The sequence below is a fragment of the Lepisma saccharinum genome, chromosome 7 (genome assembly GCF_977018435.1).
Source record: "Lepisma saccharinum chromosome 7, izLepSacc3.1, whole genome shotgun sequence".
Classification (NCBI taxonomy): Eukaryota; Metazoa; Arthropoda; class Insecta; order Zygentoma; family Lepismatidae; genus Lepisma; species Lepisma saccharinum.
The window spans coordinates 93918411-93942667 of record NC_139235.1 but is presented as its reverse complement, the minus strand read 5'-3'; the positions used below and the strand labels follow the sequence as shown (position 1 = coordinate 93942667).

Below are 24257 nucleotides of genomic sequence, written 5' to 3'. Positions count from 1 at the left end.
TACGTACACAACAAATATCTCCGTTAGGTGCCAGAGACTTTTAATACATTGACTTGGTGTTTTATGTCCAATTTATGCACAGTAAGGCAATCGGGACTGGACCTACAGTTCAAAATGGGATCCGAACCAATGTGCCTCCACCGGGTATCGAACCCAGGACTCTTGCTTACAAGGCGACTACGCTACCACTGCGCCATCGGGGAGGACAATCTATAAAATCATGTTTTCACAGATCCCATCCCGGGTTCGATACCCGGTGGAGGTACATAGTGGTTCGGATCCCACTTTAAACTGTAGGCCCAGTCCCGATTAGCCTTACTGTGCATAAAGTGGACTTAAAACACCAACTCAACTCAACACAAATACACAGCAACGTTCTCTTGCTTGCTCTGGGACAATTTGTAAACACATATTAGTATTACCCATGCGATATCTCGAATCCGTCATCGAGCTAGATTCGATTCGACCCTTCAGTTTTGGCTCCATGCTCCTCTTGAAAAGCTACACAGCGAGGAAAGACGATCAAAAGAGGGACAGAGAAATATATGAGAAAGACGTAAATTCGCACGCACGCGCGCGCACGGAATCCTGGGAGCTTAGTCACTCGGAGTTTATAAAGATATCAACAGGGGGCGCGATGAAAGCCTATCTCCAGAAGCGAGAGTTTCCAGGTTGGCCAATGACACACGGAAACTACACATTCGAGTTTTCTTAAATTTTTTCCCCACCTCATTTGGCTTGTTTTCCTTCCCTCCACTGAAGAACGCCGTGTGCGAATTTCAACTTGGCTACGTGTGAGGTACTCATCTATTCCATAGTTTCACTGTTACAAATTGCGTTTACTGCAAATCCACTATATCATGTGAAGATGTATCGAGCTTTTTCCCTTCTTTATTGCAATTTCCTTCATTTTTGAGGTTTACACGTCTTCGTCCCCTGTTGTTTCGTGAATTTTAAATGCATTAGCTAGCATAATTTATGTATTTAAATTTCCTGACATGGTATTTTTTTAGCAAGTTTGCCATTAATCGAAAATACGGTCAATGGAAAAGCGCAATATTATTTTGAACTGAAAGTTTGGCACTGGATTAAATAATTAATTGTGGTACATTTATTTTTGCCTCCAGGCCGGCCCTCATGGCGGAGTGGTTAGCACATCGCGCTACGATGCCAGGGGTCCCGGGTTCGAATCCTGGCCTGGACATGGATGTTTGTGACTGTCCATTCATCATATTATCACTCACCCCCATCTTCGCAAATTAGCCAAAAATGGCACCAAAAGCGAAGTAAAATAAAGCAAATCAGCTTATTATTTTCCTCTTTTACTAGAAGGCTTATATTCTGCTAACGCAGTGCTACAATTACCTGCTTCCCACAGTATAGCAATAGTACGTTTTATTAAAGATGTTCTTCAGTCACAAGGGCATAACCGAAATATTCCTAAACATGCTAAACTTTTCAGAAATGCAAACTATGAACATTTAAATACAGTAAAACCTCGTTAATTCGGACTAATGGAGAGGATAAGTTGACGGGTTTAACGAAAGTCCGGAATAACTGAAATACCTTAAAGAACAGTAGAATGTGTATTAAAACTCCGTTTATAGCAACAAAACACGTTTATTATAGTGTATTTAAAGGGCATAGGCCTAAATACACTGTAAAGCAATACGACAATGCAGTACCTACATACGACGAATGCGATTGTTGACTTCTAGCCACATTTAAAACCTTGCATTTTGCTTTCTTGTTTTGCCTTTTGCCTGTCCGAATTAAGCGAAGTCCGACTTATCAGGGACCGGATTAACGAGCTTTTACTGTATAACCTATATTATTTCTAACGAGTTTTTCTTTGTTACCTCATTTCAAAAGTGTAGGATGTCCATATCACAAAAAGAAGACAATATCGTAGGACGCGCAAAAAATATCGATGATTGCTAATGCGGGCAAATGGGAGCGTCAAAGCACAATCCTGCTTTGGGGGCAAAAATATCTAGCGACGGAGTTGTAAGCAAGAATACCACTTCGATTCTCGGTGAAGACATGTTTCTGTTTTTAGAATCAAATTTCATAGTGTACATCTCGAATATTCTGCAAGTATAAAGTTACGCTTTGCCCAGTAACAGCTTCCACTTTGGTTATTTTAATAGCGTTCACCTCTTTGATTAATCGCGGCGATGAGGATGATAACGGAACAAACGCAATGCCTTGAACAAGGTTCGAAATTGAGACACAACTTTGTAGCGCGTTAGGGATTATGTAGAAAGCTACACAGCATGTTTGTTGCTGCGATTGGAACGCTAACTGGTGGCGAAAGTAGAAAACTGGAAAGAAGCGCAGGTTGCGGATAGCTTCTCGTGTTTGAGGAACTGTCCCAAGAGCAAATCGACAGAATTTCTCTGCGCCTAGTGAAATTTATCTTGACTTTGCAACACTGTTTATCCTCAACAGTAAAAACAAAAAGAAAAGCAGAGAAGCGGTGCTGCTAGAGGGAGAAAGATAGTGTGTCCTTTTCAGGTTTTGAAGGTTTCTCTCGCTCAATACTCTTTGGTAACCATGGAAATAGAAAATACAGGGTGCTTCAAAAGTAAGACGTATTTTTAAGGATGCTACGTTTTGGTGGTTAATTCCCCAGACATAAAATATGCTAATAAATATGTTAGGCCTAGTTTACATCAAATCCAAGTGTGTCTATGAATTGAAACCGTACGTGAAAGACAGAACTGTTATCACTATTCACGCATTTACCTGGGAGGCGCACAGCGTAGCTAATTAGCAACATCCGACGAAACAATTACCTGAAACGGCACACTAGCTGTAACTGCAAAACGTGATAATCTATGCAAATGCGCACGTCAAAGAGCTAGCAGCCAGGGGTATACGATGAACAATAAACGCATGTTTGCTTCTTGCACAGGAATGCGAGAAACACATTTGCAATTTACATACACACACGCAAACGGTCCTTCGAGAACTTGAGTACAGTGTTTTGTACTCCACTGCCAGAATGTATATATGTCATGGTCTTCAATGTGACGTACGTGTTATGATAAAGTAACCGTTCAAATACGAGTCGATAAATTGTCCATTACTCTTATATGGACAAATTATAACGCATTTGCTCTAATCAGTGGTGTGCTGTAGACAGTAATTTTGAATTTGCATGTGTAGTCCCAACGTAAATTATATTGGCTTATGTTACATAATTGAATTGTTGTTGTTTTAAGTCCACTTTATGCACAGATAGGCTAATCGGGCCTGGACCTACAGTTTAAAGTGGGTTGAGTTGAGTTGGTGTTTTAAGTCCACTTTATGCACAGTAAGGCTAATCGGGACTGGACCTACAGTTTAAAGTGGGAACCCAACCATTGTGCAATGTACCTCCACCGGGTATCGAACCCGGAACCCCTATATTATATTTACATAGTGTACGTATACGATGTACACTAAAAAATTAATTTACAGCGCTCTCTTGATGGAATGGTGTAATTTTCAGTCAACATTGGAAGACAATTCTTGTCTTCCAAACATCAGCTGTTGGGCAAAAGTAAATGTACAACAAAAAAAAAAATAGCAATTATCACGAAGAAGTAGAAGGCTATACAGATACTCCTGTAGTTCACGAATTATAACTACAGGGTGCGGCAGAAGTAACGCCCTCTTATAGTTGTTTGTAATCTTTACTAAATTTTTGGTGATATTTACAGGTGTTAAAGTGCAGTTAGGCAAATTAAAAGTTCAGCAATACCACATGAAAATAAGTATGTAATATGTACAGTCATGTGCAATAAAAATGTGACACCTAAATCCTGAAATACTCGCTTCCCTGCAAGGCGTTATATGTGTTGCATAACTCTACGGTGACAAGTGGATTTTAATATCAAATTATCAACGGCAACTTCTACCACCGCCGTAGAGTTATGCAACACACATTCCGCCTTGCAGGGAAGAGAGTTTTTATTGCACGTGACTGTAAATCGTTTACATATTAACAAGAATACTAACTGTTTTAGGTTTAATGTTCAAAATGTTGTCCTTATCTTATGATAATCTCACACTTACCAACCACATTCAGGCAAGCTTACCACACTGCCAAACATTTCGTTCCCAATTATGTTTTAAAATTCAACAATTTAAGGACTAAACTAACTAGCCTTCTTAAACCCGAAGGTTTATGGCTGCAGCAACACAAGCCTTCCATTGTCCCTATCCTGGGAGAGATCAATCCAATCTTTTCCACCCCTACCGATTTCCTTTAGGTGGGCAGGCCATGAGGCACGAATGGGTGAGGAAAGAAGTGTTTACAGGATTCTTGTTGGGAAACCTGATGGTAAGAGACCTGTAGGAAGGCCAAGACGAAGATGGATGGATAACATTGAGATGGACCTAAATATATTTAAGGACACCCCATATAAATAAATAGTGCGGCGTTAGGCCCGGCGATCGAGGTGGCCACTTAATTATATGGGCGAATTTTACCTCAGGGAATCTGGAAAACAAAGATTACCGACTCCATAAGTCACTTACATCTCTACAATATTCTGTTTATAACTCACTTAGTGTTATTACTTCTGACGCACTCTGCAAAATAAACTAAGCGTAAAAGTAAATCAAGTTACTTTCTAAAGTAACAGTAACTATAACTGATTGTTATGAGCAACTGTTACTATCAGTGGCGTATACTGAGTCCAAGATGTGGGCTATCTCATAATGTCACGTGGTCCTAGGCTATGAATAGAAATAAATTTACCAACTCCTAAGAAATCAGGTTGCGAACTCATAAAAAATCAGGTTGCCAACTCATAGGAAATCAGGTTGCCAACTCATAATAAATGAGGTTGCGAACTCATAAGAAATCAGGTTGCCAACTCATAATAAATGAGGTTGCCAACTCATAATAAATGAGGTTGCCAACTCATAATAAATGAGGTTGCCAACTCATAATAAATGAGGGTGCCAACTCATAATAAATGAGGTTGCCAACTCATAAGAAATCAGGTTGCGGACTCATAAGAAATCAGGTTGCCAACTCATAAATGAGGTTGCCAACTCATAATAAATGAGGTTGCCAACTCATAATAAATGAGGTTGCCAACTCATAAGAAATCAGGTTGCCAACTCATAATAAATGAGGTTGCCAACTCATAATAAATGAGGTTGCGAACTCATAAGAAATCAGGTTGCCAACTCATAATAAATCAGGTTGCAAACTCATAATAAATGAGGTTGCCAACTCATAATAAATGAGGTTGCCAACTCATAATAAATGAGGTTGCCAACTCATAATAAATGAGGGTGCCAACTCATAATAAATGAGGTTGCCGACTCATAAGAAATCAGGTTGCGGACTCATAAGAAATCAGGTTGCCAACTCATAGGAAATCAGGTTGCCAACTCATAATAAATTAGGTTGCCAACTCATAAGAAATGAGGTTGCCAACTCATAATAAATGAGGTTGCCAACTCATAAGAAATCAGGTTGCCAAATCCAGAATCAGCATCATCATCTTACTGATATGAATAATTTTCTTTACAATTTCTGATCGATTTTTCTCCTGTATTTTATTCTCTAGACTTCAGGCTTCGCAGCCTAGCTAGCCTAGAATATACGGTCCTCGTGACTATAACTGAGTTACTTTCCGAGCGAAGAAGCTCTAATTCAGTTACTTCAAAACATTTTTTTTTCATAACACTAAAAAATCGAAGATAAAGTACAATGGTATACCATTTCTCTTCCTCTTGGGGACGTCCTCGCAGACAAAAGACACCAAAGAAGAAAGAAATTCGATTTCCAGCAAACCAATTTGCCTTTGCAAGTGGGCGGGAACGACCTTGCCATAACGGAACAACATGTGACCGAAGGAAACGAAGGCAAAAAAAGACAAAATAGAGTCGTTGAAGATGAAATATGATGGGAGGTGCTGCACATCGGTAAATAGGTAACCTTGGGCTGCAACGAGGACAGGGATTGCGGCAATGAGAGGCGAGTAGTGTGCGTTGGACGTACAGCAAAGAAAGTGTGCAGACAAGAATCTGAATTCTTTCCATCGGTTGGACAACGCCCGCGAAGGCATTTTCGAAATTTTGTTTACTCTCGAAAAAGTGCTATGATAATCCAAATTATGACACCTGGTTTGAATTCCTTCTGGGGCATTCACGTGAATCAATGTGTGGTTTTCTTTGTTCTTGTCTAGATATTCGCAATATTTTTTTACGTACCCACGAAACTATTGTGAACATTTAGACAAGAACAAAATAAAACCGCAACAAGGTCCACCTTGGAGGCAATTCTAAACAGATGTAATTTTTAAGATTTTTTAATATCATAGCGGTTTTTCGCAAGTACAGTACTGCGCAAATTAATTGTGACAAACAGAATTGTTCATGAAATGTGTTCTTGCTCTGAGCGAGCAAAGCTAATAACTCTTTCCCTTCAGTTGACAAGCTAGGCTATCTGCGAAGCCTGAAGTCTAGAGAATAAAATACAGGAGAAAATCGATCAGAAATTGTAAATAATATTATTCATATCAGTGAGATGATGCTGATTCTAGACTTGGCAACCAGATTTCTTATGAGTTGGCAAACTGATTTCTTATGAGTTGGCAACCTCATTTCTTATGAGTTGGCAACCTCATTTCTTATGAGTTGGCAACCTGATTTCCTATGAGTTGGCAACCTGATTTCTTATGAGTTGGCAACCTGATTGTTAAGGTGTGGTGGTTTCATGATGACGAAGTGAAGCAAATATGTTCAAAACTTATTAAATCTATGTACAAGTCAGTTTAACAAGTACTGCAGGCCAGAGGTGGTCAAATCTCATACTAAAAATAGCATAGATATATTGTCAATCCAGTTGCTACATTAAATTTCCTAAATTCTGTAAATGAGTTCTTTTTTATGCTTGTCCCAAATAATTTGCACAGTACTGTAAAGGACGTTTCTGAACACTTTCTCTCTCCTCTTGGATGTATATATTTGCCCACCCTCTCCTTCCCGAGCCATGTCACAGAATTTGGGGGTATGGGGCAAAGCACTAGCTGCCCTCCACACTCAGTTATAAGAATTTTTACAGTTTTAAATGCACACGGAGGATATGAAAAACATTGAATTGTTAGAATTGAATTGGTATTGTAAGTCCACTTTATGCACAGATAGGCTAATTGGGACTGGGCATACAGTTTAAAGTGGGATCCGAACCACTGTGCAATGTACCTCCACTGGGTATCGAACCGGGACCATATAAGACGTCGATAACTTTACCACTACGCCACCGGGGAGGTATCGTGCAAAAGGTTCGTTACAGTAGCACAGGAGACAGGCGATTGTTTTCTGGAAAACTTATTTTTGATTCACCTATGCTTGTTAATATACGAATATTTTAGAATCCACAGTGATATTTTCAGTGTTTTTACATTATACAAATAATTATTAATACAATAATTAATTTTTATTAATTTGTACCGGTAAATTATATCTGATGCCTACACGTTCAAAATGTTCAAGCCCCTTTCATGTGCTGTATGGTGTGAAACAATTAGAAAGACTGTTTTGCACCGTCATTTGTTCTTTGGAGATCCGTTACCTGATTGGTTGGTTGATTTGGTGTTTTAAGTCCACTTTATGCACAGTAAGGCTAATCGGGACTGGACCTACAGTTTAAAGTGGGATCCGAACCATTTGTACCTCCACCGGGTATCGAACCCGGGACCCCTTGATTACAAGGCAACGACGCTAGTAGATCCGTTACGTCAGCAGCAGAAGGCAAAGGTGGGTGAGGAGGTGAACTATTTAGTAAGGTGCAGGCTTAATTGTTGTACATCTAATTATCAAAGTAAAATAAATATTAGGTTTAAACATTCATTTAAATATGCTTTTCGTGGTAACGGCGGCGAAAACCCACTCGGGGGGTTTCCACTCCTCTGTGGCCCCTTCTGGCGACGTCACCACTGCTGTTCTATAGTACAGCCGGAGTTATTTGCGGCCACCAATAGGATAAAAGCGGGACCACCTGCTGTGACGTGTAGGAAACACTCCTCCTTAAGTACCAATCACATTGTCTCCCCATATCAGACGTCACTTCTATAGAACCTATCACAAGATCTCTGTTCTACAGTCCTGATGTTCACAGCATACTCGCGCCCCTTTACGGTGTATTATAATCAACAGCGGATGTTGTACAATTAGCAAAGCCTTTCAAAAATGTTCTCACGAAACCTCCCACAATGTACACTGTGCCTCACAAGCGAACCGATGTTTTTTGGACACTTATCACGATCGTAGCGTCGCAGTACGATGCATACATATTGGTCGCAAGTACATTTTAACAAACAAAACATCAACTACAAGAGACAGCGTTTTCCCTTCTATCTTTCCGGAAAAAGCAGGAAACTGATTGAACGTGGTTGGCTGCACGTCATTGTAATCACAAATTTGATGGAGGTGGCCAATGCTCGGACGATTATCCTTACCCCATTATTTTTCAATTGACGATACAGCGTTGGTGGTCGAAATGGACACACGGCACGAACAACTTCCTCTGTTTAAGTTCTTAGACCCTGTCTCTAAAGCTCAACGCACGGAAAATTGAGGGCATATTAAAGTTGAAGTCCTCATTCGAACGCCACTTTACTTCCAAGAAAGTTCCAAATGATCAGTTTCCCTCTGACAACCACATGTCAAGTCCACGTGAAGCCCAGTACATCCTTCCCTCAAACCTTTCTCACCAATAGCGTCCGTTTTAGGAAGTGACTGCACTTGTCAAGTCCATGTGGAATAAATGAGTGTTGCCAATTCAGTTTCTTTAGAGATTTCATAACGTGAGGTTGTGGTTATCTTTGCTAAGTTGTGTTATTCTCTTTGCTATTTTATTATTATTATTATTACACAATGTGGAGACCTTGGGAGTGTAACGTCGTCGCAGTTCGTGTTGGATTCTACACACTGCAGGTAAAAGTAAGTACAGCACTTCCGTATTAATCCATAGGATTATTCTTTATTGTATTTTAACTTTCTCTAAGCTTCATTTCACCTAAGTTCATTCACTTGTTTACACCAGCTGTCCTCTCAGGTATTTGAATTATGTACAGTCGAGAGTTAAGCAGACTTCCACTTCCTGATATATTGAGGCTGCAAGGTTTACAGCAGGTAAACAAGGAATAAGCAGCTAACAATAATAGGAAGGTAAAAACTCACGCATCGGCGTATAGGAAGTCTCCAGAGACAGGGGTTTAGAGAAGCGGACAGACTTGCAAGGGACTCACTTTGCGATTAGATTGGAAACGGAGAAGAGCAGCTTTGGGGGAGAAATTGAAAGGGGGAGTTATCCTGACTTAGGTCAAGAAGCGACGAAGCCTAAAGAGAGCTCAGTCTTATTTTACTCTACGTTACTAAATTCATCATCATTCTTCTAAATGTGAACAGGCAACTATCCTAACCATTACATGCATGATTCAGTTTCAAAGGTTCACAAAATCGAACGGTGACTATTTGCCATTTCTAGTTTTTTTAAGTATTTTATTTCAGTCGTGCCTTTGGTTGCCAAACATTTTAACTTGTCGTTATGACAAGTTCTCTCATCATTAATGAGGATGAATGATGATTAGCTACATCACCCATTGGGATGAGAAAAACAGGTGCTGACTCGAAACCAGATACGCGACCGGCCGGCTTCCTCTCGAGCTATGTCAAAGACACTGAATTGGCGTTCGAAACACGACTTCAACTATACATACACCAGGAAACGAGTTCGTTTTATGCACAGGAAGGCTAATCAGGAATGCACCTACGGTTTATAGTGGGATCCGAACCACTATGTGCCTCCACCGGATATCGAACTCTGGCCCCTTGATTACAAGGCGACGACGTCACCACTACACGTTATCGAGGAGACCCCAGAAAACGAGAACCTTGCAATAAGGATGGTGCCAAGATGTGTACATATACGAGCTCAACATTCATGTACCCAGTGTCGAATTCTGGTGTTATCACAGGCACATACATGTAGTTTTGGTGTGGCATGGGCGTCAGCATATTTTTTTGTTGGGGGAATTATGCCTTTGATAAAACTTTAATAGTAGAAATAATACCAATAATAATCATAAAGTCGTAACTATTATTAACTAATAAAAATAAACCCACTTCATTCACCACATGACTGATAAACCAGCACAAGTGTTTTCCATTTTCTTTTTTTTAACATTTCAGTGTTGAAATGTATAGTTATTCTGTTTTGTTATCAACTTCTACACCTCGTGCAACAAAAACCTTTAAAAAGTTAGGGAGAAATTTTTGTCATGAGGTTCACAATGTATGACCTCTCACATAAAAATTTGATTTTTGGAAGTTTAAAAATAGTAGGATCATTTATACCTTGGAGTAAGTGGTAGGATATGGAAACATAAATTCGTACCTATATATTTCACTACATTTTTACTATCAAATATACTTTTGTACTTGTTATTCTGTTCGAATACTTACTGAATTTTCTTCCTGCAGTTGATTTTGAAACTAAAATGTTTTCTGCTGTATTGTAACTTGAATTAAACGATGCCAATTTCGAGAAAATGTCGACAGACCCTTCCCCTAATACACAGATATGCTTCGATCTAAAGGCGGAGTGGATCCATATCACCAAACAGTTAGCGCCGTGTTCCGAAGGAAAGAATCGAAACGTACTCAGACGAAGGAAATAAACGGTTGAGCACGGCAAATGATCTCTCGGAAACACAGTCGCATAAATTCTATGAATGTTGCCTTTGGCAAAGCCAACAGTCTATAAAATGCGACTGGAACATATCCAGCAAGGTTTAAACAGTTCCTTTTCTTGCCGTAACTCTTTTCTTCCTGTCTTTCTTTTCGTCTACAATCTTCTTTCTCAGTTAATACCAAACGAAGTCACCTGTTGGGAAGTAACAAATCTTCCCCACCCTATCTATCCAGAACATTCTCTGCTGGATGTCGCAGGCGTTACTAGCGCCCTCTGTTCATGTCGGAAAGAAATTCGAGTTGTCTGGCTTAAGCGTGCGGCAATATCACTCCCCCTGCTTCAAGAAAAACTGCATATTTATGTCTCAGCTCATTTGCTGTGCGCGTGGATAAATCAGGAAAGATTTACGTCCTGGTTTATCAACGAGCTGTCTCGAGTGAGAGGGATCGGGGTTCCTATTTATCGGGCGTAATTCGTATAAAGTGCTATTAACCGACAAGCGAATTTCCCCGATTCCTCCCATAATGTCAGTTACACGTCACGCATTCTCGAGGAACATACAGGGTGCTCAGAAAAAATCGACCTAGTTCAGAAATTCACATCAGTGCCCTCTGTTGTTAAATTTTGCAGCAATCCTTCTGGTGAAGGGTAAAGTGGAAGAGCAATGGTAAGATTAACATTGAAACAAATTTCTACAAATTTTCCAATATCCACACCATTGCTCTGGATTCAAATCCAAGGCCTGGATTATTAGATTTTCGTGATTTGGCTTACAAGTATTGAGGTGAGTACAATTCAGCAGTGTTGTAATCAGACATCACTGGTGAACCGATAATCATTCTCATTACCATCTACACGTAGAAATATTCGTATCATATCCACCGTAGGTTCAAACCTAGAATGTTTGTGTGTGAGTGTGTGTGTGTAACCCGTACAAAACAATCGATCGTTGCAGTTTTGTAATTTGTAGATATGCCAAGGCACTTTCTTACATTTACAATTTAATATAAAATTTACAGTTATGGTAATAAAAAAATCTCATGAACACCTCATTCAGTACACTGTATAAATTGATCGATTCATTTAATTAGGTCATTTTACGTTCCTTTTCTGCCATGAAGATAAGTGGTGCTATGAGTATATTAATGAAGGGACGCTCACGAAGAACATTCATGCCCACGCCAGGATTCGAACCCGAGATCGCTGGCGACGTAGCGCGCTGTGCTGACCACTGCGCCACGGAGATCAGTAAAAATCTACTCTAGTGTCTGTTGCCGGTAGAGCGCGTTAACTAGTTGGCTTTCGATATCGCCACGGACGTTCCCTGGTTCGAGTCCCGGCCAGGGCGTAGGTCCTTTTAGGTTTGTTCCTTCGTCAATTTCATCCAGTCAAGAATCATCCTCAACGTAGTTATTGCCAAAAAGTGGAAGAAAAGCGATACTAAATAACAAGTACAAAAAGCAATCAAAAAGTGTAATTTTTTACAGTAGCGAAGTATTGATTGATTGATTGATTTGCTTTATTTTACTTCGCTGTGTATGCCACTTTTTGGTCTCTTACATTGAAAGAGGAATATACGTTGATAGTATCTGTAAAATACAATCCTTAGAAAAATATTTAGACCTAAAAGGGATGAGGAGACAGGTGAGTGAAGAAGGTTACGTAATTTAGAACAGGTGGAACAGGCCATTTGACACGAATGGGAGAGGAAAGAAGAGTTTACAGGATTCTTGTTGGGAAACCTGATGGTATGAGACCAGTAGGAAGGCCAAGACGAAGATGGAGGGATAATGTTGAGATGGACCTGAAGTACATTGGCAGGGATGGAAAAGAGTATATAGATCTTGCTCAGGAGGGACAGATGGAAGGCTACAGAGTTAGTTAATTAGTTTGTATGCCACTTTTGGCTAATTTGCGAAGATGGGGATGAGTGATGATATGATGAAATTGATGAATGGACACTCACAAACATCGAGGCTAGGATTCGAACCCGGGTCGCCTGGCGTCGTAGTGCGGTGTTCTAACCACCAGGCTACGGGTGCCGGCAGGTACAGGGTCAACGAATTTAGTAATAAGTTGTGTTTTATACAGCGTATATTCGTACAGATGCCTGTCTCGTTCTCGTTTTAATTTTTGCTACAAGGCCGTCTTGGTTTGGGCTTCATTTCGTTTCGAGACCATCCCAAACCTGGTTATTGTTTTCCGTTCTGCCGCATGTCTGGCATTGTGCAATGATTGCGTTGATGTGCATTTAATATACAAGCCTTTGTAGTCTGTGAAATTCCTCTCTTCCAAAACAAACAAATAAGTATGGTATTTTAAGTGAAATAAGGGCGTGGCAGGCAGAACAAAAGAGGGCAAACACAATAGATTCCTCCGCTCTGCACTACACCCTCCCCCTCCTCTGTTTTCCCTTTACATCTTCAAAGGCATACAACGCTTTCAGGCGAATGATTACAGTCAATCCAATTAACAGGGAAAGCCCCCCCTTACACCTCCTCAACCAGAAAGCTAATACACCACTTGTGGTTTCGCTAAAAAGCCGTACTCAACTTCCGCTGAAATGGAAAAAAAAAAAAAAACAAAGCGTTTTGTTGCCTCCAACCCCCCTTCTCACTATCCTTCTCGCCCTCCCACAGCTGAGTGAACGCGTAACCATGGCAACGTGTGACCTGGAACTACAAGTGGGCATCGATCCCGGGAATTCCAGGCTTCGACCTCGGCAGAGGCGCGTGTAGCTGGGAGATACCATAAGTTAAAACCTCGGAATAGGATTAGCGCTGTTCCAATCCACTTGCCTCGTCGTTTAACAATTAGCATTCAAATTCAGGTGCTTTGAATTTTATACCAGGCTAGTCGTTGAGAAAAATTAAAATGGCGCCCGAACAGGGATTTATAATCACAAGAAAGGAATTGTATGCCCTTACATATATTCTCTGTCCTTCTCCGCGGCTGTGCGCTTTAAGGTTCTGTGCTCTGCACTCTGGGACGGCATGGGTTTGAGTCCGCCTGAACAACGATAGTCTACATTTTACACGTAGACTATTTTAACGATGACGTAATATATGTAAACAAGATGCCGAAAGGTGATAACTTAGCAAAGGGCACTGTAGAAGTAAAACAAAATTATACTGCGTATCAGTTGCTAATGTGTGAGAAGAAACTTTCATACTCTTCCTTGCAATTTTAAACAATTTCTCACCTAGGAAAAAACTTAAGTTAGGAAATATTCTACTGGTTTATGGGGGAGAAGACTACTTTTGCCTCACGACTGCCATCTGTTGTTTTTCTTGCATACTACTTATCTTCTTCCATAGTTGATGAGAGAAGGAAAGATAAATTTTGTTGTAAATATGATTCTTTTCAGTTCGTTAGGAACAAATATAGTTACAAATGTCATTTTCCTTTTATGAAAGCCTTGAAAATTGATTTTAATGTACTTTAGATTGTCTACGTAGTCTATGTAAACTACAACCCAGTGTATTCTACGCGTAGATTACGTGTAGACAACGCATGTAGACGTAAACGTATAGTGTATAGGACCTGTGTATAGGACCGGTGGCAAACCATCATCGTCAGGAAATTGGGAAGCCACGAGTGAGTGGCGTAACCCGGTCTTGGAAATCTCCTATAACGGCTGGCGGTTCGACGTACTGACCCCATGTCACCCAATTACGGGTTGAAAATATCCACACCTCTAGGTAGGATTGCGGGAGGGAGACTGGCAGTCGAGAGATAGGTCAAGGCCCTTCAAGGGCTGTAGAGCCATGGGTTATTAGCTTCTCCACAACATTTAATGGTATGAACAGTTAAAAATGTCGACTGTCAGTTTTACTTATTACATATTTTGTTTGTGGGCATTGAAAATTTCAAAGAAAAGGGGGGCCACGGCTCCCAGAAAAGCGGATGCTCGTCAGTAACCACCCCCATCATCATTATTACCATGTACAGTCAGCGGTATTAAAAATGGGACACTTATATCTTGAAATATAGATTTCTATGCAATGCGTTATGTGTGTTGCATAACTCTAACGTGATTGTCGAATTTGTTATTGAAAAGTTTCTATTGAAGTTGTCTTATCGCAGAAGAATTAGGCAACACACATAACGCATTGCATAGAAACCTATATTTCAAGATATAAGTGTCCCATTTTATTGCCGGTGAGTGTACATTAGTTCGCATTAACTTTCGAATTTCTGATGTTTCCACCCCCTACCCTTTTGGGCCCTAATTGTCTACCGGCGTCACAGTGGGATTTTGATTAATTCAAATAAGTCAACTCTCCGTGTGTGTGCGTGTGCACGCGCACCACAGCCACGTGTATTGGACAAAAACACAGGCCCAATTAACACGGTGCTGAAAACCCCCAAACAAAGATTTCTGGACCCAATTTGTCAGTCAGCCGGGAAGCAAGTTCTCCTCTTCCGTTCCTTCCCTCCGCGCCCCTCTCCCCCTAGATTCCTGAATCCTGGGGAAAACTCTCGACCGCCATTTCGATATCCAGACCCACCCACACAGCCTCCCGTTGCTATGGATACGGACAATATCGCTCCCCGGGTGAACTAGGCGCTCGCTGGAAGATTCCACGCAGGTAGCGTGGAGAAGAGGCGATCGTCTTTTAAACGGAAGCACCGAGTTGGGTGCTACATATTGACACCCCGCGATGTGAGAAGGAACACGCCCGAACTTAACGAGTAGCAAAGAAAATACAAGTGCAGGTACGATACGTGTAAGCAAGAAATATACCATACAACAAGATGACCAGACCAGTCAGTATTAGTCGGGAGGGGGGGGGGACTGAAGGGGCTACAGCCCCCTCCGAAATTTTAAGAAAATCATGCATTCATACAAAAACATTGTAGAACTAGGGAAAAGCCAGAGTGGCAAATGAAAAAGACAAACTTAAAATGATTCCCGATTGTCTTTTTGAGAGTGGAAAGTTCTAAATACACGATATATTTTATTTTATTGCACCCCTAATCGCCGTCACTGATTAGCAAAAATTACTGAATGAAATGAAATTTTATGTGTGAAATATAATAACTTTAGACTGACATTCATTTTCCTGGCAGGCTATGCACCTCACTTACATGATGATATGTATTAAGTCTTATATGATACTCCAAGAAAGTGGTCGTACAGTGCAAACATTCAGATACTCGTTGTAGTCTTATTGAACTATAGAAATAATAAAAAATGAAATTATCCTTGTCTTTAAAAACAATTTTTTAACCTTTTCAATGTAACCAATGGAGGTACCAAATACATAGTACATTCCGTCTCCCACTTCAGGACAAAACGCGAAGTACACAGCAACTTCGTCTTCGTGTAGTTTTCTTTCACTGTCGTCTAGATATTCTCAATAGTTTTGCGATTACGTAAGTCTATTAAACTATTGACAATATCTAGACAACAGTGAAAGAAAACTACACGAAAATTCACGTCAATGCTCTAGAAGGAATTCTAAGCATATGTAATTTTTCATATTTTGGAATATCACAGCAGTTTTTCAAATGGAGGATTTTTTTTTAAAAAAAATCGCCCATTCGGGTGCCAAAGGTTCAGCCGAGCCTTAAGAAGAAAACTACCCTCGACGTTACAACTCGCATGGCGTTAATAATTTCCGGACTACAACTCGGTCAGTGACTTGATGATACCTTGAAAGCAGCTGAATTTTTTGCTACAGTGTGAGGAAGAACAAATAGGTGGAAAATAAACCGTTTATGTCTACAATGCAAAAGAAGAGGAAAGAAAAACATAACTTACATTAATCTCTAGGTAATTATCGAAAACCACAAACAGGCCACTTGAAACAAAGGAAGAAAAAAATCATAACAACAATGCTGGCGAAAGGGGAAAAGAAGGCCGCTGATCTTTATAGAGGCTGCCGCCAGTACATGAAAGTATAGTCCTCGTGTTTACTTCGTTAACGTCGAAGAACTGAAGAAACCCGCCGCCACGAACGTGGGTGGGAATAAATAGCGGGCGAGTTGTTTTCGTCCAATCACACTCAACCTTCAGCCAATGGGCGCAGCTGTCATTCTGCTCGTCTACTCCACGTGGAGTCTCAGTCACATGACTGCGGATACGCTGTTGCCGTACTTTGCAACTTCAACGTGGAGACCGTGGGAAGGCGGAGGGACAAGGTGGCGTAGAGTAGATGTGTGGCAACACTTTGCGTTGAATGTGACTGTTGGAGCTCGTGGGCCCGCTCCGTGGACTTCAAAGCCAGCCGGTCGTACAAATATGTACAAATATATCGGCATCTGATGCATACAATAATAACGGTCTTACTTCAGTACCTAACAATCGACGCTCGATATGACGACATGACATAACATGACACTCTAAGGGTTAGTGTTACAAAACCTTCTTTACTATTACTATGAACTATGGCTATCGCTGGGTAGAAATTATTTCACATTTCAATGTCAACAATGTGCCACATTCAATTTTCTTAAAATATTGGAATTTCTTTTCTGCTTACCTGAACCCCACTGAACGAGTGTTTTCGGACATGAATTGTTTGTGGACAATTGACAAGAACGATCTCTCAGTACAAAATTTGAAAGCTGTATTGATTAATAAGTAAAAAAAAAAAAAGGTAAAGTGTTCCCCTGTGCTTTGCACCACGTCCATGAATGCGTATAGGGGGTGTGCAGTTAAGAACCCACACTTTCTTGATCAGCACCGAAAGTGGGGGTGACGTAATCAGCACCAGGCCCCTGGCCGCGTTTACCCACCAGAGTTTCCTCCAGGTACCCACTTTGTACGACGCTGGGATCGAAACCGGGTCTATCGCATGTTAGTCAGACGCCCTAACGACTGAGCTACCGCGGTTTTGTTGATTAATAAAGTCGACTTTAATCAAAAGTGTGTAAACTCCTACAAAATGTTATTTGGAAAAAAGAGGATGTACCGAAGACAGTGGCGGCGATTGGGTTCCAAAACTAGGGGGGCAAAGACAGTTTACTTTCCCTTGGTACATACGGTTTACCATAGTGCGGGGGTAAAAGCGGCAAAAAGTGGGGGGCAACTGCCCCCTCGCCCCCTTAATCGCCGCCACTGACTGAAGAAGATTCATTAATCGGCAAAATATCAATGACTGCTAATTATTATGGTGGAAATAAATTTACTCGACGAAAATCTACGAAGAGATTGAAAGAAACCCGATATCCTCAAATTTCCCTACAATTTTGATATTTGTCATATTTTCTATTCACCCTTTTGACCTCAAATTTTACCTAACATGTCCATGAAATGAGGGAAATTTCGCTTCATGTGGCAACACCGGTTAGTTCGACTGAAAAAAATCATACTCAGGACCACAATGCACCGCTTCTTTGTGGAGGAACATCACGAGCTACAGGTCATGTTGAGACACGTATAAATGCCCCCTTGAAAAAGAAAAATCATGTTAGAGAAAGAGCATGGGATAAGCTCAGGACACGGAGAAACCTCTTCAAGCCAATTTATATAACGCTCTCGCCGCCGAATGCAACCACGAGCTCTGAGACAAGATCCGGAAAGCGGCGGTACAGGGGCCACCATAGACATGCAAATAAGACCATATTCAAATTGCCCACATGACGTCATACCCTTTGATAAGAGCGGGTTGGAAAAAAGTAGCTCTTCGGCCATTGTCATGCTGAACGGTGACTTTTAAGGAAAAGCTGTTTTTGCAGATTGATAAGCCTGTGGAATTGCACAATGGCGGCTACATCAAAAAGGGATTTTGAAAATTGGCTTTGTTCTTTTCTGGCCATTGTCTCAGAAAAAGAATGAATTTCGTGTTAGCGTCGCCTACTCGCAAAGTTCACACTAAGTCCGGGAGGTCAAGAAGAAATACTTGAATAAAAACTCAAGAGTGCCACAACTGAATAAGGGGACCCTTTGTGAACAGAATTTCGTAACTTTTCTCTGTACACCAAGGTGCGAAATTATTGACGACTTGGTTGGGGGAAGATGTTCATCCACACACACATACATACATAAATGTATATGATGTACATATTTATTATGTTATTACATATAGAAAGTAAATTACTAAATATTAAAAAAATATAGTGTAGCCGCGGTGGCTCAGTCGGTAACGCGTCTGACTACCATGCTCAAGGTCCCGGGTTCGATCCCCGGCCGGTTCAAATCCGGGAACTTTTCTAACGGTGAAAGCGGCCCCGGCGCCCACCCAGCGTCGAATAACATGGGTACCTGGGGGAAACCCTGGGGGGTAAAGGCGGTCAGGGGCGTGATGCTGATCACATCACCCCCACTCACGACCGGATCAAGAAAGTGTGGGGCGTTACCCCCACACCCCCTATACGCCTTCATGGCGTGGTGCTATGCACAGGGGAACACTTTACCTTTTTTTATATAGTGTATAAAGGAATTAATTTATTTTAATGTATAATGGAATCAGTGTGTGTATGTGTGTGTATCAGGCATTTGTAAAGTAGCAAACTATAGTGGAACCACAAGCATAAAAACATGCGCAGACCCGCGACTCCTGTGCACCGTACTCCCGCGAGGAGGGGAGGGGGAGAGTGGACCATGCTTCCTCATGGCCCGAGCTGAAAGGAAGAAGGGAAACATGCGCGGGGACTTCTCGTCCAAGGTTTTTTTCTTTGTGGTCGTTCTGTAATTCCTCTACTAGCTGGTTAAAAAGTGTCAATAATTACAATGTTCAAATGTTTTTATTACATATAAGTCTTTATTTAGTTTTTGATTAAATTAATATAAATAAATTAAAGTAAGACTTGAAGCTTTCCTGGCGATAAATGATGAATAGATTTTATCGGGCTATCGACCAGGTGAGTTGTGGAATATAGCGCGAGAGAATCTATTAATAAATCAATTAGATTCCATACTAATATTTGTCTTGCATTTTTGTTCTTGTTTCATTGTGCATTTATGTTGTTAATGGTCTCTTGAATAAGAGAGAGAGGGGGATCCTCCCTGTCCCCCCAGGATTTCGAAGACTGATGTAATGCTGTACATTGTAAGAAGCGTGGTGGAAGTATCACTAAGCGTGGTGCTACACAAATATCAAGCAATAGCAACAGAATTGTTTTCCTTACGTACAGTGGGATCCATGAGTATTATCTTGCAAATTGTCCATCACCATGTTCGTGCAATTTATTTGACCCAATAAGAGCTTCAAGAATTAAAAGAAAACTCAAAACAAGCTGTTGACAACTTCTGTACCAGCATACATAAAAATCCATCGCTTAAAAACACATAGTATGTAAGAAAAATTAATGAAAATGGTAATGGACAATTTGCACGGTAATACTCATGGATCTTACTGTACACTGTGATGAGTATTACAAAAACAGAAACCTAGACCTTTCTCGAACTTCGGATAAAATATTTTCGCGGACTCCATTTCCAACATATTCCAGGACCTCCAGGATGGCGCAATGGTAGCGTCGTCGCCTTGTAATCAAGGGGTCCCGGGTTCGATACCCGGTGGAGGCACATGGTGGTTCGGACCCCACTTTAAACTGTAGGTCCAGTCCCAATTACCCTTACTGTGCATAAAGTGGACTTAAAACACCAAATCGATCAACCAACATATTCCACTTTCCAGTGGTTACGTAAATTATTTTGCAAAAAGATGTTGGCCAGAAACTTAGGTTTGGCACTCGAGAAACAAAATAGTAATCGCTTCATTGATGAAATCGATATCTTCAATTGGCAAGGTAAAAATGTCAAGTCAATGATTAGATTTCTATATTAGCATTTGCACGAGAGTGCTGCATCGACGCTTTCTTGCTCGATCGTCTAATAGTTCGCGCGGATGACGCTAGATGGCTTACGGAATGGACAGTTTCTTCGCTCGAACATTCAAACGATCGCTATACGCTCGAAGCCCAGTAGTACACGTATAACCGTAATTTTTCTCTAGTGGTGTGCCTTCAAATATGGATCGTGAAATGAAAGACGCAGTGAAAATGAAACTTAAGTGAACATAGTCAGATCTCCATGTTAAAATGTAATTTAGTCTATGTTACCAATACGAAAATGAATAGATGATTATGGGCTGAAACTACCAGCATGAATTTTTGTCAAATATTTGTACGATTATTGTCACATTGAAATGATACTTGATATCCTATATATTCGAACGAATCACACTCGAGCGTGGGAGATTCGATCGAGTATTTTCGAGCGAAAGTAAGTCCATTGAACATATTTCATGCAGACACTTTTGTATGCTCTTTTCCCTGCAGAAGTTTTCATCACATTTCACAAGTCCCTCACTTAAAAAAGTAATAGCTCTGCTATATTTTTGACGAAGCTCTGCTATATTTAAACGAAGCTTCGCGGTCCCTTTCATCTCGCCGTTCGCGAGGTAAAACACGGTCCAAAGCCCAGCATATCCTCGAAACTCAAAGATAATGACAAGACTAAGGGAGCTATCAGATCAAAGCGACACGTGTCAATTGGAAACGAAATCTCAGAAATTATCTCGAAGTGACACAAGTTGGTCACGTTGCTTGTCGTTCGGACTGGCCGAGCCGTTTACTCAGCAGCATGCTCCGTGTCGCCTCGGTCTGTTGGTCGCGCATGCGCGGTGAATATTTTATTGCAGATTGGAGGTCTCCGCGTTGCTTGGCTCTTCGCTCCCGTGTCGCACCCGAAAGCAACAAAACAAAACAGAAAAATAATTCAGTACGAGATTCCAGGATCAAGAAAAAAAATTAAGAATTTAATTTGCTTTTTTTGTTATTTAGCGTCGCTTTTCTGCCAGTTTTGGCTCGCCACGATGAGGATGAGTGATGATATGATGAAATTAGTGAAGGAACATTCACAAAGAACACCATGCCCAGTCCGGGATTCGAACCCGGCATCGTAGCGCCGTGTTTCAACCATTCTACCACGGATGTCAGCCCGCAGTAAGGAGAAATATGCTACACGTTCATATTATAAGACAACGTGGTCGATGCTCTTTCGACAGATGTAAAAGTTTGAGCTTCAAGTCCACTTTATGCACAGATAGGCTAATCGAGACTGGGCCTATAGTTTAACGTGGGATCCGAAACACTATGTGCATAGGCGTAGTTTGGCGGGGGCAAAGGAGGACACTTCCCCCCAATTTGTGATTTCGCAAATATCACAGTTACTTAGAAAATAATCCTAAACGCTATCTTTATGGGATATAAAACCTCGAGCCTGCTCCGCCCCCAAAGTTGAGCCCCAAGTTCGATTCTGCCCCCTCAAAATTAAGCCCTAGGTTACGCCCATGACTATGTGTCTTCACAGGGTATCGAACCAGGGACACCTAGATTGAAAGAACTGCTTCTGTTTTGATTTGTATTTGTATTATATTGATATTTTATGATTTATTTAGTTTCAGAGCTTCTATTGTTTGTAATGTTTATATTGTGACTTTATCTTTGCAATCAAAGTAAGAGGAGAAGTGACGGCGTGTACATCAAAGAAAAATATGAAAACATTGTATGCAGGTTTTATCTAGAATTTCATAACTGGAGTGTGTAAATTTGCATTTAGGAGGTGTAAGTATACATTTAAAGGCAAAAAACATCATAAATTGGGCCTTTGTGAAAAATTTGATCAAATTTTGTGTGTGTGGATAAATAACTGATTGCATGCATAATAACAGTGGCGTGACCATGATTTTCGAGGGGGGCGTGTATTTTTTTTTAGTAGTCTGCACTCATTTTGCAAACTTTTCCGGTCCTTGACTTTCTTTTTAGATATACTGGGTCAAAGGGGGGTTATAATCCCCCTAACCGCTCTTGTGTACCCCACTGATGACAGCTTTAGAATAGAAAACATAAAGGTGGACGCGAAAACTATGGAAATATTGGGTAAAAAAATTACAAAACGAAGATAAATTAATCTGTGGTACTTACCACATTGTCTCCTATAAATGATCGTCTGTGTCTTTCGGCTTCTCCGTAGGACAATCGTCTAGGAGCCGGGAAACCTGAACTACCACCAAAGCACCACAGGACTAGGAACAAACAAAGCACCAGGGACTCGAACCCGCGACCTCCACCACCACATCTCCGTCTCTGGTTCGGCACAACCGCGATTCTAGCACCAGAGCTTACCATGTCGTGAATCCGATGTTCGATTCCCGTCGACGCTAGCGTCCGTACGACACTGCCGACCGCCGGCACAAATGCGTTGGGCATTGTCACCCCACAGAACGTCACAGAGAGGAAAGAGGAATCACGCACACAAAAGCACTAATGCGCGCACTTACACATTTCTCCCAGTGTGTTGTGGTTCCGTTTTACCGGCACCGCGTGTTTCTTAGAATAACCGCATGATTGACCAACGTACACTTTTTTTTGCCTTTTATTGCGAAACCGGTTTCACCTTACGCACGTTGTCTCTTCAGGGGGGAAAAACTAGGCTAGCGTTTTGCAACACTGTTTGTTTTCGTTCGTCGCTGACGCCATATGCGCTGAGCGTCGTTGTAAACACGGTAACCGCAAAGACCACACTACTTTCGCATCACCCTGTCGTGAGGGTGGCACCATAACACAGAGACACAGTCACTCGGTCGAATGGGACGCATCCCATAGAGAAAGGAACAGACAAAAAGAAAGGCAGGTCCGGTCGCTTAGCCAGTTCTTGCACGGCAACTCTCTCCCTCTCCGATCCTAAAAAGCTTTATTTATGCCGCGTCTGTACCTTGCCTTGCACGAACATTCAAATAGCGGTACGTTCATTGCGTCACAACCAGACCCCAGGCCTTTTCGACAACCGTATGGCACGGATAAGACACAAACATCGACGGTATTCCCATCTGGCGGCAACGCGCTCAATTACACACGATCCACTCCGAGCTCAGCGGAAAACTCGTTATCGCACTGTTGCATCGTGTGCATTGTTGCTGATAACAAATGCTAACCGTCATCACCTGCATTGCTACAATGTTTTAGGGCAGGGTCACCGCCCTCGTGTCTCCACAGGCCGAGCACGCGACTACGTCACTGGATGCGTCTGACACAGCCGCTCTCCGTCTCGATTCGGATTATTGAAAAAAAGTCGTCTGCTGGTGAATCCGCGACGCTAGCGACGCTAGGCAGGGTAACTGGGAACTAAGAGAACAGGAGAAAAACCATGGTCAAAATCCGCGCGCGGAGAAGCGGCAGCGTTGCCAGGACCCACAAAACTTTTCCAGAACGTTGCTGGTTAACGAAAGGTATTGCAGGTGGCAGCACCCCTGTTTCATCCCCATACTTCTGATGAAGAATTGTTCTCCCATTTTAATAAATGGAGAATAATCCATTAACGTATATTAAATCAGTGCTGTAAAACTGGGATTTCAAAAAAATATGATCATCAACAGAAAACTCAAAATTCGCACAATTTGTTTACGTCACTTGCAGTGGCGCGACCACAGGTGGGTCATTACCCCCCAACCCTGATCGAAATGAGTTAAAGGGATTACTGCCCAGAACTTCAAATTTTATGCAAATAAAAATACTTTTCGCAAAATTTTCTTGCTCGCTTCGCTCTCATTGCCTGCTTTTCTTAAGTCTTATCAAGTTCAGAACCGTAGCTAGGGGA

At 41.3% G+C, this 24257-nt stretch overlaps 1 protein-coding gene across 2 annotated transcripts in view; it reads right to left on the bottom strand.

Annotated features, from left to right (window-relative positions):
• Mmp2 (Matrix metalloproteinase 2) overlaps positions 1 to 23705 on the bottom strand; it is a 322043-nt gene extending 298338 nt beyond the window's left edge. The window contains exon 1 of one of the 2 annotated variants that reach the window (XM_083125661.1): positions 22586 to 23705. In XM_083125661.1, coding sequence (XP_082981787.1) covers positions 22586 to 22870 — 285 coding nt within the window. In that variant the 5' untranslated portion in view covers positions 22871 to 23705. Of the gene's footprint in view, positions 1 to 10476; positions 10570 to 22585 lie in introns of those variants that run through there. The other variant, XM_083125663.1, reaches the window with a different exon arrangement.
• Between the last annotated feature and the right edge of the window lie 552 nt (positions 23706 to 24257).